Here is a 19,553-nt window from a genome sequence, read left to right as displayed (position 1 = left end):
TGTGTTAAACCTAGATAACGTGAACGGTAGCTGACAACGCAGCTCTCCCGTAGTGTTTGATACCATCATTATTACAATTGTCGCCTGAATAAATCCTATTAAAAAAACAAGCTATTAATATCATGCTTCTCCGAACCCCTATATCTCTAAATTATGCTTTGAGGTCAGAATTCTACAAACTCAGAGGGTATGTTATCTCTTCTGTCTGGAGTTGGAAGTTCAGCAAAAAAGACCTTAAGTTTAAGCTTGCGTACCAATTTATGTAGCTCAACTTTGGTGTTGAACAGACTGGTGCTGTATGTTGGTACGAATTGCAATCCTTTTTGTAATGTTTGATTTTCTTGCACAGTTGAAGCCCGGTTTGAAAGATTGACTGCTAGGTCCGATGTGACTGAAACCTGGTCGCCATTCCCTGACCTTTTCCTCTTCCCCCTCCTGGTTCTTTTCCCTTTGGTCTCTCTCCTAAAGATTCTTCTGTAGGATGTTACTAGCTCTGTCCGTGTTGCTGGGTGCTGTCCCTGCAATTGACCGCCTTGTGTCTTGTTCTGGATTCACTGCCGTGGTTACCCCTCTGTTTGAATTGTTGTCAGAACTGCTATTATCTAAAGGTGGGTTGTTAGGTCGTGTGGGTTGTGTTTGATATTTATCTGCCCAGGTATAAACCTTGTCATTCAAATAATCATATGTGTCACAACGGAACTTGCACATTTTTATTGATTCCAATCTGCTGTGTATCCCTCTAGATGTTTATTGATATCGGCTAGGATATCTGTGAAGGTTTCAGCATCAGTCAGTGTGCTGTGATTTCAACTGTTAGTTCATCAATTTCTATTGCCAGTGTTGTCAGGTTCACAGAAAGTTCTTTGATCATTAGAAATATTAGATCGAGTGAACACTTGTTTAGTATATGTTCCCATTTCCTTACAAATTCTTTATTCTCCTTGCTAAGTGTCGGTCTAAGAGGAATTCGAAGTCCGCGAGGTATTCTTTGGGCCCTTTAGTATCTGCAAAGCGGACAGGTATTCCTCTTAAGTACAGGTTAGTTTCTATCCATATCTGGGTACACCAAGCTTTACATCCACCCGTAATATAAGGAGGTTCTTATACGAGACGTATAAGGGATTGTTGAGGCTTTTTAATAACACACTGGGGTGATTACCACCACACAGTTTACCAGAAGTATAGCTACATTATTTCTATTAACATACTCATGTGCACGGGTGACTGCATCGCAATGCCAAAACGCACTCAAAGCATAATTAAGAGATATAGGTGTTGGGAGTCACACGATATTGAGAGCTTGTTTTTTTAATAAGATTTAGTCAGGCAACAATTGTAATAATGATGATAACAAACACGACGGGAGAGCCACATTGTCAGCTACGTTTCACATTATCTTGGTTTAACACAAGCAATGCAAATAACCATCAATATGGATGGACAGCAATGCTGATTGCTTTCTGTTATATTTCTCATATACCTTTTATGTTATTGTGCGTCTTGTGCTGCTTGGTGGGCGCCCTGTTAATACATTATGAAAATGTTATTGTAAACAACAGCCATGTATCATTCTATGTGGTGATGGCATGACGTAATGCTATGACTAATTTTGACATGATATTTGTATTGATTGATCTCTCTACCTGCACAACACAAGGATTTATTTTGTAACAAGCAAGGGTATAAGGCCCTTTACAGGTTTTTCTGAAACAAACCAAACCCCTCGTGGGTATTAGGGTGGGTAGCCCACACCTACGGCTAATAAGCCTTGGTCTCTTTCTTCTGAAGTATCTTTAAAACAATCACACAGTGACGGGTATCTTACCTAGGGTTTGAAGCGTACCTCTGGGGGTTGGTTAATCCCCTCTCCCCAACTTCTCCTGGCTCTGTGACAAATAATGCAATTTCCCCATGCAGTCTGTGTTTTCCTTCAGGAAACCAGAGGGATTGTGGGAGTTGTGGTCCTTCTCTTCCTGCATTATAGAAACACTTTGGGTGACCAGGGTTGGGGCTTTTGTTGTGAGGTTAGCCATGTGCCTCTCCCCTGTTATGAGAAGGGGGTGATGCAGAGGAAACTCAGAGGGTTTGAGGTTTACCCCACTAGTTACTATGGAATCCCAGCAGGAGTCCTTGTAACACAATCCCTTTTCCTCTGACCACAATGCAAATTTCTTAATAAACCATTTTGCATCGGTTTTGCTAATTATGCAGAGTTGAGCAAATTGATCTAAATGACTTACAAAGATCTATTCCTCGCAAGTTTGCTTTTTTATAGCTAGGCTAATATTACGTTCCTGCATGAGGAAGTGGTTTGGGTTCTTAACTACTGTCATGCCTGGTAAACCATGAATATAGATCACCAGCCCAGTCACTATACAGGAGACCTTTGGCTGCCTCTACGTTAGCAAAACAATGTGATAGGGATTGGTAGGGGTTAAATTGTGCTCAGCTTTCATGTTCTAAGGGTTTCTAAGACGCATAGTATGACCAGATAATCATGCAATGGATCCCATGCAATCAAGGTTAAGTGAACTGTGTTGAAGTTCTTGATGTATGTTGCATTATAAATAAAAGTGAATAAAAAGATTTCAAACAAATGTCTTTTCTAAAAGTAAGGAGCCTATCTTCTTCAGTGGTATTCAGAAGTCATGTGGGCATCTTAATCCATGCCAAATGCTATGAAGATGTCAATATTGTTTTACCTTTTGGTTTAACAGCATTAAACAGTTGGATTTTTTTAATTTTAAAAATATCTTGTATTCTAGATCTTGGCAGTTTCCAACTAGCCTCACCAGTATTTGAGCATACAGACCACCCCGTCATTTTACCGTGCCCTTTTTACATGAAAGTGGTAGTTAGGGCAACAAATAAGGAAACTAAATTCAAATGGCATGAAAGAAAATATTTCTTGGAGTGATATGACCCTTCAGGTGTTCTCGATATAACTATGTAAATCCAGATGCTTCAAGTAGGAGCTTTAGCTAGAATTGGAACATTGTTAATGTTTTGCAAGGTAAAAGGAAGCCATAAACCAAATTCCAATTTGATGTAGGCTTTCAATCAAACAATAACTTCACAGATAAAGGACTCAGATTTAAGTATGCAGAAACAATGAAAGCATTAGGTCTAGGGGAGATGGTGACTTTTTAAAACATTTTAGTGAGGCAGACTCCCGCAGAGAACAATACCAAATCAATGAAGTGAATGGTAAATTGGCAAATTGGAAAAAGTGAAAAAGAAAAGAATCACTACATTTATAAGCCAAATATAATTACCAATGAGAGGAGGACACTTTTGTATTACTGATGAAATCAGCATCTTTGGGAAGACAGATAATTATCTTAAGGATTAAAAGGATACTAAATGAAAAGACTATACTTTCTGAAATAAAGTACAATTAAAACATACTCTACTATGCCTGGGTGAAGGTGTTTATTGCTAATATGGTTCATTACGGCTGTTGGAAAAAACAAGTTGATTGTACTTATGAAAACACACTTAAAGCCTAAATAAATATGGATGGCCTTTGTGTAAGGGCAAAGGAAAATCTGTTTTCTGAAGTTCTGAAAATGTATTATATACTCAACTAACATTGCAAAATCAAAACTGAAAAAGATAAAAGGATGTATGAGTTGCCATATAATGAAACCGGATTCACTGCAATGCAATTATGATAATCAATTTGAATATGGGATTGCTTCGAATGGAGAAATCGGAAATAAAAAAACATAATTAAATTGAACAGTACAGCTGGTTTGGCAATTTGTCAGATAGTGGGCAAGACACACATTTCAGAACATATGTAACATACACAATGGTATCATTGTGCACATGAAACATTGCACACATGTTTCTTCGTACTTGCTACACTTATGTATTATCAATGTGTTGTTCGAGTTAATTCCCATCAATAATAAAGAAGAGTAAAGGAAACAAATACCTTTAGGTAGCTGGGAAAATCTGCTTTTCAGCAATATAGAAAATGTGCATGTTCATATTTCAAGATAGAAAATATGCATTATATTTCATCTAGAAATTGCTCCCTCATTTAAAACTTTCTATCGTGTCTGCAGCCAAATCAGTTGGTTTTTACTAAAATCATACTTCACTTAAAAACTAGGCCATTATGTTGCACTCACAGGACAGTTCCGTAGGTCTCCCATTGTGCTTGCCTTCTGTAGCAGCTCTCCAAACATATTCGGGGTAGGTTTTTCCCGTCTCTCCAACATACTAATTGCCTGATTGCTTTAGTGCAGTTTGAAGTTTGGTGGGATGTAAAAGAAAAAAGATATAAAGAAAAATGAAGACAAATTATAAAAATATGTTCAAAGAACCACATCTCTCTCTTTATAATGGAGGGATCTACTTTGTCATGTTATACCTGATGAACATTAAAGTGTTATTGCCTTCCATCCTAAGCAACAGCTACACAATCAAATGGCATGCCAAGACTTGTGTCCACCGTTTCCAAACTGTGGCTAAGCAAACATTCTCCACTGTATGTCACAAAATACTCAATGTACAAAAAAGAAAATACACTTGACGACTTTAATAGATTGCATTAATGTCTTTTAAAGGAAACATTTTGTACTTGTGTGCCATTTGTCCGGCACAAATATCTTTGACAAAATGATATTTTGGCTGCCCTTTTTACTCTTCAATGAAATCCAGTTTAGAAACTGTACTATTGGCAGCTGTCTTGAATGAAAACAAAATAATGGTGTGTACATCTTGTGAAGCAGTGGCATGACAACTCAAAGGTTTACATCTTAAGAAAGCATCCTATATGGCCAAACTGGCTTGATTGTATCCTCTTCTAAAGTGTGGTGACTGGACCCAGCACTAGACAGACATGCTCTGAACAAAACGGACAGATATGTTTTAAGGTAATGAGCTCTATAAGTGTGCTCACTCACTTCCATTTAGTATTTACTCCATTCCTTATAGACTTTCTTAATTGTTTGTTGTGTGGTAGAAGATCTCATTCAATAGATCTTGAAGCTATATGTCTGCACACAGGTTCTTCGACAGTGCTCTCTGTACTCCTTCACTCAAACTCATTCAAGGATAACTACTACCCTTCCCCAAACACAACCAGTCTCTGAGGCATTACCTTGATCTCAGGCCCATGTGCTTCTCTGCACAGGGGAGCCCACAATGTCTACTACAGACCTGATATTCTCTCTAATCAATTATTATTATTTTTTTATTAAATCATTTTGATTTAGTTGCAAAGCAACTTTCCAAATATACAAATATACACATTTAAGATTTTTCAGTTTAAAAAAACAATATTTAAAAGGATTACATTACAATTATAATAATAGATCATCAATACCAGTCTGAGCAAAAACAAGAATAGACAAAGTAAAGGAAGAGACAACGAACAATACACTCAGTACACTCAGTACGACCGCACAATGAAGGAAGACAGGATCATTTTAGGGCGATGACACTCTAGCTTCACTAATTGACTGTTCCTCTTAAAGCCCTTAAGAGTATGAGTTATTATTTCCCCTTGGGACTCAAACTAGGAACCGCAGTCTCAATTTCATTCTTTTATGAGAAGGTGTGAAGAATGTCAACCTACAAAGCCAGTTCTATCAATAGGATTCGCTATTTCATCTAGTCTTATTCTTGCTAGATACCCAATTATGGAGAGATTTAGAGCAATATGTTGGGCATTACACATTATTTCCTAAACTCTGTCATTGTCAAGGAGAGTATACATCTCAAAGTGTCTCAAAACATGTTCCTTTGTATAATTTTCTAAAGCTTTACATTCAATCATAACATGTTTGAGGGATTCCTTCTCAAGTTCCTTTCTACAATATATGCATGAACCACTGATCTCGTTATTTCCAGCCCACCTCATTTCTCTGGCTCTGGTAGGCAATAAGTCAAACCTGAAACTGATAATTTCAGATCTATACAGTCAGTATGTTTTTGTATATATCTCAGCAATTCGTTCAGACTTTTCATGGGAAAATATCCTGATCTGAAGCATTTGTATTTCTCACATTCAGTTCTTGTTTTTATCCAGTCTCAAAGCCAGTATTTAGTCTTAGCTCTGACTGGATTTTTTGTTAGAAGGAACTCACTAATACCAGCTTCAGCCATGATTTCTCTACAATTGACGTTCCACGTATTTATCATATCAACATTCTCCTCATAAAACATATGTGTAATTGTATTAATCACTGTAGAGTCATACTTCCCTTTCGTTTGGTATTTCTCATATAATAATAACGAATTCCAATTGGTTGCTGCTAGTAAAGATGTTAAACCCAGCTCATATCTGACGATTGGCATAGGGAAACTTTTTGGAAGTTTCAAAACCATCTTCCAATACATACCCTTCAGTTATAGCCAGTTTGGTTGGTGCATCAGCAGCTTGCTTGCCGCTCCATATGTAATTGTAGGGATTACCGTTGACTTATAATGCAAAATTAAAGGTTTAGTTGAACATGTCCCGTGTCTCTGTTGTAGGAGCCTGGCCTGTGAACACATTATATGCTTTTTGTGTTTAAGATCTTCTTTGTATGATCGATCAACCTTATTATCTTTAATATTAATCCCTAAGTATTTATATTTTTTTCACAACTTCAATTCTCTCTTCTGTAATGTGCCAACGGTTTCCCAATTGATTTATTGCAACTTGATTGCATGTAATTACTAATATATTCGATTTAATAGCATTGATTTGTAGGTTGTTATCCTTCGCACGTTTTTCCAGAGTCCCGTGCATTCTATGCAACCCTACCAGCGTTTGGTCTACTATGATTAGATCATGTGCATATACTAGATATTGCACCACTTTGTTTTTGATCTTCGGTGGGAATGCTCTGACCTCTTTAAAGTACTTATTGATGTCTCAGATGTAAAAATTAAACAAGGTTGATGTGAATAGACACCCTTGCTTCAACCCCACATTTGTCATGATTGCTTTAGTTAATAGGCCTTGATTATTCAGTTTCACTTTAATTGTCGTTCCTGAATAAAGTTGTTGGATTATACTGAGAAGATGATTTGGGCATTTAGCTACTTTCAGTTTAGACCATAACATTGCTCGGGATACCGTGTCAAATGCGTGTTTGTAGTCTATAAAGGCTACATACAAAGGGGTTTTCTTGTTTAGAGTTTGACATTTCAGTGCTTGTAGCAGTAGAAGATTCGAGTTTGTGCCAACTCCCGCTACAAACCATGCATTATTCACATCCAACAAGTTGTTTTCTTTGAGCCATTTATTCAGGGCTGCTAGAATGATCCTGGCATATATTTTACCTGCCGAGTCCAGCAAGGCTATAGGTCTATAATTGGCTGGGTCTAATATAGTTCCTTTTTTAAAAATCGTTACGACCGTGGATTCTTTCCACGAAGCAGGTACAGACGCGGTCAATTGTATTTCTTTAAAAATCTCTTAAAAAATAAGCGCCCAGAACAGGCTCAATTATATAGAAAAAAGTTATTTCCTGTTTGTAGCCTCCAGCTGGTTCTCAAAATGAACCTCATACCAAGAGGCTGCCCCACTCATTTCAGTACTGTAAGCCCCAAGCCTAGGCAGCAGCTTGTTTCCAGCTATTAATCTGAGTGACCTCAGTAAAGTGCCAATACATCTTAATTTCATGAAATGCTATAGATATTCTAAAAACAAGTGTTAACGTTACTTCACAGAGATAGATATACAGCATATATCTGGCTACAAAAAAATAATCTTTCAAGAACTCCTTAAACTCAAACTCACTAAAAGATCAACACTCCCAGTATAAGTATGACAAACCTACCTAGAAATTCTATTAAGTCTGTTGGAAAGTATCCATATCTTTTTTGGAGACACATGCTGTGCATATTCCGACATCTAGGGGTTGGCCCATAGTATTACCACTTGTTACAAAATGTGAAGATGATTGTTAACGGCGGTGTTCCAGTGATACTATCCGTACATACTACCATCAATTTTCCTTCATGTCAACACTATCCTTAGATGGATTTTTTATTTATATATATTTCTAATCGAGTTTCTTTCATGCCAAGTCCATGGCATATATTACTCACCGTAATCCTAACGTGATCAAGCGCTCGGAGGAGCGCGAAACGCGTTGTTCAGAACGCTGCCTTGGCGTCCTGTTTTGTTTTGCTGTGTGTTTTTTTGCCTAATACTTCTTTTACCAGGAATTAAACTCGTTCTGCATATTGGATTCGAGCTTGTCATTTTTTTATTGGGACCTGCCGACCTCATGCTTGGAGTGCGGTTTTCCTTTCCTCCATGTCTTCACGATATATATGGGATACATTACTCACCGTAATCGTATTTCTGATGCTTGTATCTGCTTAGATTCACATGCTGTGCATAGGCCGACATCTAGTGGAAGCTGCGGAGTATTACAGTTTGTTTTTCGAAACTCGAAAATGGGCGTCGACACAGGCGTGCCAGTAATACTATCCCTAGTGTGACGTCCACTGTACCCAAGATCCCTCACGCGTCTAGGATCCTCAGATTGTATTTTTTCTGACATGAGGAAGCATGAGGAGTAGCGTGAGTACAGATAATCCAAGCAGATAGACAGAAAGGTAAGACTACAAGCAATCATGCGCCTTCTCTCGGAGGGGAGGAAGGGTGGGTCGCATGTGAATCTAAGCAGATACAAGCATCAGAAATACGATTACGGTGAGTAATGTATCCCTTCTGAGGCTTGTGGAATCTGCTTAGATCACATGCTGTGCATAGATTAGCGAGCAGTACCCGAAGAAGGAGGTGGGATGTGAGAAGGGTCATGAGCAAACAGGTGTCTTAGAACCGCTTGTCCCACTTGTGTATCTGTCTTGGAATGAGTGTCAATGCAGTAATGCTGAGTAAAAGTGTGAATAGAGCTCCAAGTAGCTGCTTTGCAAATGGTGTCGAGGAGAACATTTGCAATGAAAGCCAGAGTGGCCCCAATGCCTCTAGTAGAATGGGCCCTTGGCGTAAAAGGCAGAGTTTTTTCAGAAAGAGAGTAACACAGCTGTATACAGTTGATAATCCACTTCGAGATCGCGCCTTTAGAGACGCGATCCCCCTCTCTGCCTGTAGCTACGGAGACAAACAGTTGATCTGTTTTCCTTAGCGGTCTGGTTTTATTTACATAGTAGAGGACCGCCCTACGCACATCAAGGGTGTGTAGTTTCACCTCAGCTGAGCTTTGCGGGTTCTGGAAGAAAGCCGGAAGCTCGATGGACTGGTTTACATGGAATTTAGATATAAATTTAGGTGAGAACCTAGGGTGTGTGCGTAAAACCAGTTCGTCTTTGTGGATAGTAAAGAAAGGATCCTGCACTGACAGAGCCTGAATTTCACTGACCCTTCTTATAGAGGTAATGGCTACTAAGAAGGCCGTTTTATAAGTCAGGTGTTTGAGACTACTTTTATGCATGGGTTCGAAAGGGGGGCCCATGAGCTTAGCTAGCACCACATTGAGGTCCCATCCGGGCGGTGGGTTCGAAATAGGAGGGTGAAGTCTCTTTACTCCTTCCATGAAGGCTTTAACTACTGGTACTTTCCACCACGATACTTTGTTATGGGATGTGGTGTAAGCCGAGAGGGCTGCCAGGTGTACTTTCAGAGAGTTAAAAACCAAACCTGCGTCCAGCAGGTGGAGCATGTATGTTACAACGTTGGAAGGAGTGCAATCAACTGGGTTGATTTGTTTATTCTGGCACCAAATAACGAATCTCTTCCACTTGTCAAAGTAACAGTGCCTTGTGTTTGGTTTCCTGGATTCTTTTAGGATGTCCATACACCTCTGTGGTAAATTGAGATGGCCAAACTCTATGACCTCAGGAGCCATGCTGCCAGGTTCATTGAGTTGGGTTCCTGGTGCACTGTTTGACCTTGTTGCTGGGACAGTAGGTTGTACCAGGCTGGGAGTTTGATGGGCTCGCACACCGCCATCCTGCGTAGGTGTGGAAACCATGGTTGTCTAGCCCACATGGGAGCAACTAGGATGAGCGTCATCGATTCCTTGTTCATCTTGTACACCACCTTCCTGATGAGAGGAGTTGGTGGAAAAGCGTACGCAAACATCCCTGACCAGTTCATCCACAGGGCGTTCCCTTGGGAGTCTGGCTGGGGGAACCTGGATGCAAATCCTGGGCATTGTTTGTTTTCGCTTGTGGCGAATAGGTCTATAGTGGGGAAACCCCACTGAGAGAAGAGATCTTCTACGATATCTCTGTGAAGAACCCATTCGTGTTCTTCTGGGAGGGAGTCTCTGCTTAGGGCATCCGCTAGGGAATTGAGCTCCCCTGGAACATGTTGTGATGACAGGAAGATGTTCCGTCTGAGTGCCCATATCCAGATTTTCTGGGCAAGCTTGGACAGATTTGGCGAACGAGTCCCTCCTTGTTTGTTCAGATAGAACATGGCTGTCGTGCTGTCCGTCCGGATCTGCACCGACAAGTTTAGCAGATGGGGCTCGAACGCCCGAAGCGCTCGGAATACTGCCAGAAGCTCTAGCAGGTTGATGTGGTTCTTGGCTACTGAGTGAGACCAGAGACCCTGAGCTGTGTGGTGGAGATGGTGAGCTCCCCACCCAGTCAGGCATGCTTCTGTAGTCACCACTGCCTGTACTTCGGGATCGTAAAAGGGTTTTCCCCTTGCGAGATTCTCTCTTGTCCACCAGTGTAAGCTCTGTACGAGTGTTGGCGAAACGACCACTAGATCGTCCCACTGACCACTTGCCTGAGACCACTGTTTCGCCAACCATTCCTGCATGGGACGCATGCGCAGACGCGCGTGGGGGACCAGGTAAATGCATGACGCCATCATGCCCAGTAACCGCATTGCTTTGCGTACCGTTATTTGTTGACCTGACTGATAATGTGGAATTTGCAGTAGTATATTCCGAAATCTCTCTTCCGAAGGGAAGGTCAACCCTTTCTGAGTATCTAGGATTGCTCCTAGGAACTGTTTTGAGGTGCTTGGCACCAGACTTGACTTCTTCTCGTTGATAGAGAAGCTTAATTCGTGGAGGAGGTCGATAGTCCTCTGGATGTTTGACCTGCAAATTCCTGGGGTTTCCCCCGTTATGAGCCAGTCGTCCAGATAAGGGTATACTGGGATTGCCTCCGTGCGTAGGTGTGCAGCTGCCACCGCCAGTACCTTGGTGAATACCCTTGGTGCTGAAGCTATCCCGAAGGGCAGTACCTTGAATTGGTAGTGGCGACTGTCCACCTTGAAGCTCAAATATTTTTTATGCGCTGGGAGCATGGAAATATGAAAATAAGCATCTTTCATATCCAAGGTTGCCATGTAATCCCCCCTTTTTTAGGAGGGGGATTACCTCTTGTAGCGTGGTCATACGGAATTTTTGGGGCTTGACATACTTGTTGGCAGGCCGTAAGTCCAATACTGGGCGCATTGTCAAATCTTTCTTTGGCACAAGGAAGTAAGTTGAATAGATACCCTTGTTTACCTGGTGTCCTGGGACGAGTTCTATCGCGTCCTTTTCTAGCAGAATGGCAATCTCCTCGAGAAGGATCTTCTGATGTTCTAAGGAGTGTATTCTTTGTCGTGGAGGGTGGTTCCGGGGACGCTGCAGTAATTCTATACAATATCCTGTGGACACTGTTGACAGCACCCATCTGTCTGAGGTGATCCCTTCCCAAGCCTGGGTGAAGTTGGAAATGCGTCCCCCTACTGGGGTTGCGTGAGAAGGGACCCTGAATTGAGCGTCACTGCTTTGGTGGAGGCGTGCCACCTCCCTTGTTGGGGCTGCCTCTGCCTCTTCCACGACCTCTCTTGTTACCCCTGCCGTAACTTTGGGTAGACTGCTGGTTGTTGTTCCATTGTGTACCCTGTCCTTGGGCATAGTTGCCTCTTTGTGAATTTTGGCCGCGTGGGCGACGAAAATTACTGTTCCCCCTCTGGTTAGGGGGTTTGTTGGTAAGCTGGCCAAGGGATTTGAGAGTCTCGTACTCGTCCTTGGCATTCTTAAGTGCGTCTTCGACCGCTTTCCCAAACAATAGATCGGGTTCCACCGGCTTGTCTATTAATGAAGCCTGGGTTTCTGTTTTGAACCCCGACTGCCGTAACCACGCATGTCTCTTGATAACAGTACCTTCTGCTATCAATCTTCCTGCGTTGTCCGCGGCGTTGAAAGTTGCTTTTAATATGCAACCAGACACTGCTCTCCCTTCTGCCGAGATCCGAGCCAACTGGCCCTTTAACGGTTCAGGAGCAGAGGCTATGAGCGCCGCGACCTCTTCCCATTGATGGCAGTCGTAACTTGCCAACAGGGTGGTGGAGTTTGCAATCCTTGCTTGGTAGGCGGACGTTGAGGCTACCTTCCTGCCAAACCCGTAGAGTCTTTTGCTCTCCTTGTCGGGAGGAGCTTCTGACGACGATAAGGGTGTCCCAGCCCTCTTCCGAGTGTTGGTAACCACTAGGGAGTCTGGTTTAAGATGTCCTCTTATATAAAGAGGGTCAGACTGGGCTGCCCGAAAAAGTTTTTCGACTCTGGGATTGACGGCTCTGGTGAGGTTAGGATTCACCAGGGATGGATCTATTCTACGTTGGATGGATTTAAGGATAGGGATGGTCTGAGCGACCGGCCTCCTCTCTCCCACCAACTCTTCTGCGAAGTCCCTTTCCTCCTGTACACCGTGGGTGTCGATGTGAAAATGTTCTGCTGCGCGAGCGAGAACTTCATTAAGGAGGGGCTGGTTATCAACTGGCGAGTCGGTAACTGGGGCTTCGCTCTCTACCGGGGAATCTACTCTGTAAATTTCCTGCTCATCTTCTACCTCCTCCAGGTCCTCATCATCCGCATAGTATTCAGTCCCGGTTTGTTCCTCCATAATTGTAAACTCCTGGTCCCCTTCAGGGAAAGGCTGTCCTTGGTATCTGGGGTGTGGAGTAGAGTATGGAGTAGAGTAAGGCTGCACCTCGAAGGGTTCAGGTCTTTCGAACCGGGCCTTTTTACTTAGGGGGATAGGATCAGAGGAGCTTGAGGGTGTGGCCCCTTGAGGGTCATACGAAAGGAAATGTTCTGGGTTTTTGTCATAAAAATCAGCTAAGGAAGACATCCTTGACATGACCCTGTCTATGTCTTCACTGGACCATTCTTTGGAACAGGGTATGACTTTAGGAGGCAACTTAGAGGACTTATCAAGGGTACCCTTGCTGGATGTTGATGTCCCAGTAGATTTATGTTTGTCTGTCTGCTTAGGGTGGAAGGATGGTCTTACAGGAGTGGAAGGCTGTGCTTTCCGCTGTTTCCCCCCCTCCCCGTGCGTGGAAAAATGTTTTCCCTGCCCCTTGGAGGCCCCAGAGACTTTCGACGCCTGGCGTCGAGGGTCGGGAGAGGTATCTTGTTTCGAGCGTGGGGCCTCGTTGGTGTTAACTGCGGCCTCGGTCTCCTGGAGCGCGGCCTGGGGGTGGAAGTCGTCTTCGTCTTCCGACGATCGAACTTCCGTTAATCTAGGGAGCGAGGCACTCTTGGCAAGAGTGGATGATTGCCTTGCGTCATGAGGCGATCTCGATCGAGAGCGCCCAGAGGACACCGAGTCGGACCGTTCTATCTGTGCCTCTTTCCGAGAAGTCGACGTCGTCGAGGTTCGGTTGGACTTAGTGTGCGTAGGGTGTGTAGCGCTTGCGTCGCCGGGGGTCTTCCCCATAGCCGCCCTGCCGGACAACCTTCCGAGGTCGGGGACCTGCGCTCGGCAGTCTTTCGACGCCGTAATGCCCTCGCCGTCCGAAAGTACGGTGTCGCTGCCATCGCTGAAGGCGCCCTCCGCTGCCATGGCCGCCTGCCTGGCGTGGTGGGCCCAACGCTTTGTCGAACGGTCCTTAAGTGTCTTAGGCTTAAACCTACTACACGCTCTGCAGTTCGCTTCGGGGTGGTCCCTCGGCAAGCAGAGATTGCACGTGGCGTGCCTGTCGACCCAAGGGTATTTGCGGTTGCACTTGGGGCAGAATTGGAAAGGGGTACCCTCCATACGCACCTTGAGGCAGCGGGCTGGTAAGTGTAGGAAATATATAAGGTGTACCTATATACCAAGAGTGAAGAGTATGTACCACCCCCCCACTCTCCCTACTTGCAGGGCCGAGGCCAGCGGCCTACTAGGCCCGGGCCGAGGCCAGCGGCCTTCCGAGGCCCAGATCCGTCGTGCAGCAGCCGACGGTCGATGTCTTCTCCAGCCGTCGTCGAGGGTCGACGTTTGGGTGGGGAAGGATGTCAATAAATAATTTTAAACTTCAATAATTAGCAAAAGTATGGCTAAGGCCAGGGGACTCCGCAAGATGCTTCCGACCAGTATGGCGGAAAAAAACAATCTGAGGATCCTAGACGTGTGAGGGATCTTGGGTACAGTGGACGTCACACTAGGGATAGTATTACTGGCACGCCTGTGTCGACGCCCATTTTCGAGTTTCGAAAAACAAACTGTAATACTCCGCAGCTTCCACTAGATGTCGGCCTATGCACAGCATGTGATCTAAGCAGATTCCACAAGCCTCAGAAATATATATATATATATATTTCTAATCGAGTTTCTTTCATGCCAAGTCCATAGCATATATTACTCACCGTAATCGTATTTCTAGTGCTTCTATCTGCTTAGATTCACATACTATGCATAGGCTGACATCTAGTGGTAGTTGCAGAGCATTACATGATTTGTTTTCAAAACTCGAAAAGGGACGTCGACTGGCCTGTCAGTAATACTATCCCTAGTGTGACCTCTACTGTACCCATGGTCCTTCATGCGTCAAGGTGCCTCAGATTGTTGTGTTTCTGACATGTGGATGCATGAAGTGTAGCGTGAGTACAGAAGTAATAAAGCAGAACAAATAGCAATAGAGCAAGAACATCATGCACCTTCGACTCCAGGAGGGGAGGATGGGTGGGCGCATGTGAATCTAAGCAGATACAAGCATCAACAATATGATTAAGGCGAGTAACGCATGCCTTCTGTGGCTTGTGGATCTGCTTAGATCACATGCTATGCATATATTAGCGAGCAGTATCTGGAGAAGGTGGTGTGTTGTGAGAAGGCACAGCAGAAAACAGATGTTTTAGCACCGCTTGTTCCACCTGTGGATCTGCTTTAGAATGTGTGTCAGTGCAGTAGTGCTGAGTAAAAGTATGTATGGACCTGAAGTAGCTGCTTTGCAAATAGAGTAAGGGGACTTTTGAAATAAATGCTAATGTAGCTCCTTTACCTCTGGCAAAGTAAGCTCTTGGTGTGAAAGGTAAGGTATTCTTTGATAGTGAATAGCAAAGCTGTATGCACGCGACTATCCACCTGGAGACAGTGTTTTTTTAAATGTGATCAGCTTCCTTACCAGGTGCTATGAAACACAAATCTGGTCTGTTTTCCTTAGAGGTTTTATTCTGTTTACGTAGTAAAAGACCGCCCTCCTTACATCTAATGTGTCGAGGCTTCGTTCAGCTGAGTTATATGGATTTTGGAAAAAAGTAGGTAGTTAAATGGCTTGGTTGACATGGAACTGGAATATGAATTTTAGTGAAAACCTAGAATGTGTTCTAAGGACCACCTTGTCCTTGGGGATTACAAAGAAAGGGTCTTGTACAGATAATGCCTGTAGCTCACTAACCCGTCTTATCGAAGGGATGGCTACCAGAATGGTGGTTTTCTAGGTTAAGTGTTTTAGGCTGGCTTTGTGCATAGACTCAAAGGGCAGGCCCATGAGCTTTCAGAGCACAACATTAAGGTCCCAATCTGGTGTAGGGTTAGAAATGGGAGGTATAGTCTCTTTACTCCCTCCATGAAAGCTTTGATAACAGGAACTTTCCACCAAGACACTTTTTTCTAGTAAGTGGTGTACACAGACAGGGCCGCTAGGTGTACCTTGATGGAGTTAAATACTAGGCCAGAGTCTAGTAGATAAAGCAAGTAGTGTAGAATGTTGGATGGTGAACATTCAATTGCATTTAAGGATTGTGATTGGCACCATAACACAAACCGTTTCCGTGCCTCCTTTAGGATTTCCATACATCCCCTTGTGCTGGGACAGCATGTTGGAAGGGCACAGAAGTTTGACTGGTTTGCACATCGCCAGTTAAAGCAGGTGTAGAAACCATGGGTGTGTTGCCCAACTTGGAGCTATCAGGATTAGCGTGGCTTGTTCAAGTTGCATCTTGCGCACTACCCTGCTGAAGAGTGGTGTCAGGGGAAAAATGTAAGCAAATTTCCCTGACCAACTCATCCACAGGGCGTTCCCCTTGGGCGATGGTTGGGGAAAGCTGGATGCAAAGTCTGGGCATTGCACTTTTTGGTTTGTGGCAAACAAGTCCACAAGGGGATAACCACACAGGGAAAAGATTTCATCTAAAATATCTCTGTTGAGTTGCCACTTGTGCTCCTCGGGTAGAGTGTTTGCTAGAGCACTGAGTTCCCCTGGAATGTTTTGAGAGACTAGGAACATGTTCCGCTTGAGTGCCCACCTCCACATTATTTGGGATACGCTGGACAGACTTGGAGACTGTGTGCCTCCCTGCTTGTTTAGGTAAACCATGGCAGTGGTATGCCTTCTGTGGCCTGTAAGGACTTGCACTGTCTGACCTACTAGATGCTGTTGAAAAGCATGCAGAGCCTTGAGAACTGCCAGAAGTTCTAGAAGGTTGATGTGGTCTTGGGCTGTGGTGTGTGTCCACGGAGTGTGAGCTGTGTGGTGAAGGTAATGGGCTACCCACCCATCCAGAGAGTGAGGCGTCTGTAGATAGTATCGCTCGATTGCAAAAGGGTTTTCCTTTTAACAAGTTGTCCTTGGACCACCAGCGAAGAGCCTGTACTGCCGTTAGCGAAACAACCACTAGATCGTCCCACTGACCGCTTGCTTGAGACCGCTGTTTTGCTAACCACTCCTGTATTGGGCGCATGCGCAGCTGCGCGTGTGGCACCAGGTAAACGCATGAGGCCATCATCCTGAGCAGGCTCATTGCCTTGCGTACAGTTATTTGGCGACCAGTTAGATAGTGGGGTATTTTCAACAGCATGTTCTGAACTCTTTTGTTTGAAGGGAAGACTAGCCCCTCCTTTGTTTTTATGATTGCTCCCAGGAATTGTTTTGTTTGACTGGGTAAGAGAATTAATTTTTTTTGGTTGATGTAGAATCCCAATCGGAACAGAAGGTTGATTTTTCTGTGGGTGTTGCCTTTGCAAATTTGAGGAGACTCCCCTGTTAACAGCCAGTTGTCCAGATAAGGGTACACTGGGATTGACTCTTTGCATAGGTGCGCCGCTACCACTGCTAGTACTTTTGTGAATACCGATGGTGCTGAGGCTATGCCGAAAGGGAGCACCTTGAATTGATAGTGTTCTCCTGCTATTTGAAATCGTAGCTACTTTCTGTGCGCTGGGAACATTCAAATATGAAATTATGCATCTTTCAAATCCAATGTTGCCATGTAATCCCCCGGTTTTAAGAGAGGAATCGCCTGCTGAAGCATTGTCATGCAAAATTGTTGAGGCTTGACATTAGTGTTTGCTGGGCGCAGGTCTAATACCGGGAGGATTGTTAGGTCTTTCTTTGGCATAAGGAACGACGTTAAATAAATACGCTTGTTTACCTGGTTTGCTGAGGTGATTTGTATTGCGTCCTTTTCCAGCAAGGCTTTCACCACCTCCAATAATATGCACCTTTCCCCTAGTGTCCTTTTTCCTTCTCTTGGCGCATGGTTGAATGGTCTTTGCAGAAGCTCAATTCAGTATCCGCCTGTCACGGTGCATAACACCTACTTGCCCGAAGAGATCCCCTGGATGATTGGTGCAATGCAACCTCCTATTGAAGTGGCATGGGAGGGGACCATGAGCGGGGTTTCATTGCTTGAGTGGACTGGAGACCCTGGCAGAGGCTCTATCCCTGCTCCTAGGCCTTTTGTAGCCTCTTTGAACGCTGGAGGAGGAGGACTGTCCCTTTGAGGTGTCCCATGATGGTGATTGGCTGCCTTGTTTGTAATCAGAGGAGGTAATAGGCCCTGGCCGCTGAAACTTCTAGTGTTAAAAGACTTCCTTTGTACGAAAGGCTTATTGGATAGTTGTCCAAGAGATTTTAGGGTGCCTTATTCCTCTTTGGCACTTTTCAAGGCATCTTTGACTGCATTACCGAACAGGGCATTCGGTTCAATGGGAATGTTGAGCAATGCGGCCTGCATTTCTAGTTTGAACCCTGACTGCCTTAGCCATGCATGGCATTTGATTAATGTGCCCTCGGCTATGATGTGGCCTGCATTGCCAGCAGCATCTAGTTTTTTCAAAATGCAGTTAGCCACCTGCTTGTCTTCTGACACAGTTTTTAGAAGTTGTGAGTTAAGGGGCTCTGGGACTGCCTTCATTTGTTGTTCCAGTTTGTCCCACTTATGGCAACCATAGCTAGCCAGGAGAGTGGTATTGTTGGCTATTCTAGTTTGGTAGGCAGCCGAGGAAGCCACTTTTTTGCCAAAGCTATAGATCTTTTTGCTTTCCATATCAGGCGAGGCCTCCGCAGATGCTAGAAGTGTGCCCGCCATTTTCCTTCTAGTGGTGACAACCAAGGAATCGGGTTTAAGCTGTGAGAAACCTGAGGCGTTTCTCCCAGGCTATTCGCAGGGATCCTTTTTTCAGGTGGCCAGGGGATAGCCATCGCTCTTGAATCCCAGCCCTGGGGCCGGACAAGCAAGGGAGGATCACCTGGGGAGGGGATCCTCAGGGATTATGGGAGTCACGCCCTCGGGCGAGACATGGTATTCCTCCCATTCCGATACACCCCTACCCGACATCCTCAGAGTTGTCGTGGGATATTGTCAGCAGAGTCCCATCATACCTCAGTACCTTTCTGTAAGAAAAAGGAGAAAAACAACCAGGGAAATTAAAACCCAATAGAAAATCCATTTACCCATCACAGTACATTTACCTCCTTTATCCTGACAAAAACCTACATGGTTTTTCCATGATCTCCAGGAAAACTTACAACTCCCTACTTCCATTCTAGAAGTCCAACTACTGGGACGAAGAAGAGGCAGATGGGAGTCATGAGAATTAACCATAGGAATCCATGGGCAATGGATTCCTATGGGCAGTCTCCATGTTGCCCCGATAATGAGGTCAGGCAGAGTCAGGCAGGGAGGGACAACTACTCACACCTTACTCCAATCAACTCTTTCTAAGAGTATAAAAGGTCAGCCACCCAGGCACACTGAGCGAGCAGGGGATGCTAAAGGAACCGTGAAGACCAGAAGGAAAAGTCAGCAGCTGGGAGAGCCATTGGAAGCCAGAAGGGGGGACGGACTGCCAAGACTCTGAGGCCTGTGAGAACAAAGGGGGCTACAGTGTGGCAGGGGAGCCGTGCCCCAGGGAACCAAAACTCCAGCTACAATTTTCTGGTAGTATTTAAATCAGTGCTTGCTCCCTGGGTGAGTTCCAGAAACCCAGGTAGTTGAGGGGCAGGTGCTGAAACAATCGTGAACTTATGAATGTGAGAATCTTGACAAAGGAAAGGAAGATTTGTGTTTTATTTGCTACATCAGTCCCTCTGCAGTAAGAGAATTTGAATGGCAGAGACTTTGGCACAGAAG

General features: G+C 44.1%; 1 protein-coding gene across 7 annotated transcripts in view; it reads right to left on the bottom strand.

Moving 5' to 3' along the window:
- The window catches only part of USP54 (ubiquitin specific peptidase 54), a 2,840,272-nt gene that overhangs the window by 1,671,351 nt on the left and 1,149,368 nt on the right, over window positions 1-19,553 (bottom strand). For all 7 annotated transcript variants that reach the window (XM_069610693.1, XM_069610692.1, XM_069610695.1 and 4 more), the window contains exon 7: window positions 4,140-4,245. In XM_069610693.1, the coding sequence (XP_069466794.1) occupies window positions 4,140-4,245 (106 nt within the window). The remainder of the gene's footprint in view (window positions 1-4,139; window positions 4,246-19,553) is intronic.

The sequence above is a fragment of the Ambystoma mexicanum genome, chromosome 8, assembly GCF_040938575.1.
Source record: "Ambystoma mexicanum isolate Mex_15411 chromosome 8, UKY_AmexF1_1, whole genome shotgun sequence".
Taxonomy (NCBI): Eukaryota; Metazoa; Chordata; class Amphibia; order Caudata; family Ambystomatidae; genus Ambystoma; species Ambystoma mexicanum.
Note: the sequence above shows the minus strand (reverse complement) of the source record. Positions and strands in the feature narration are given on the sequence as shown.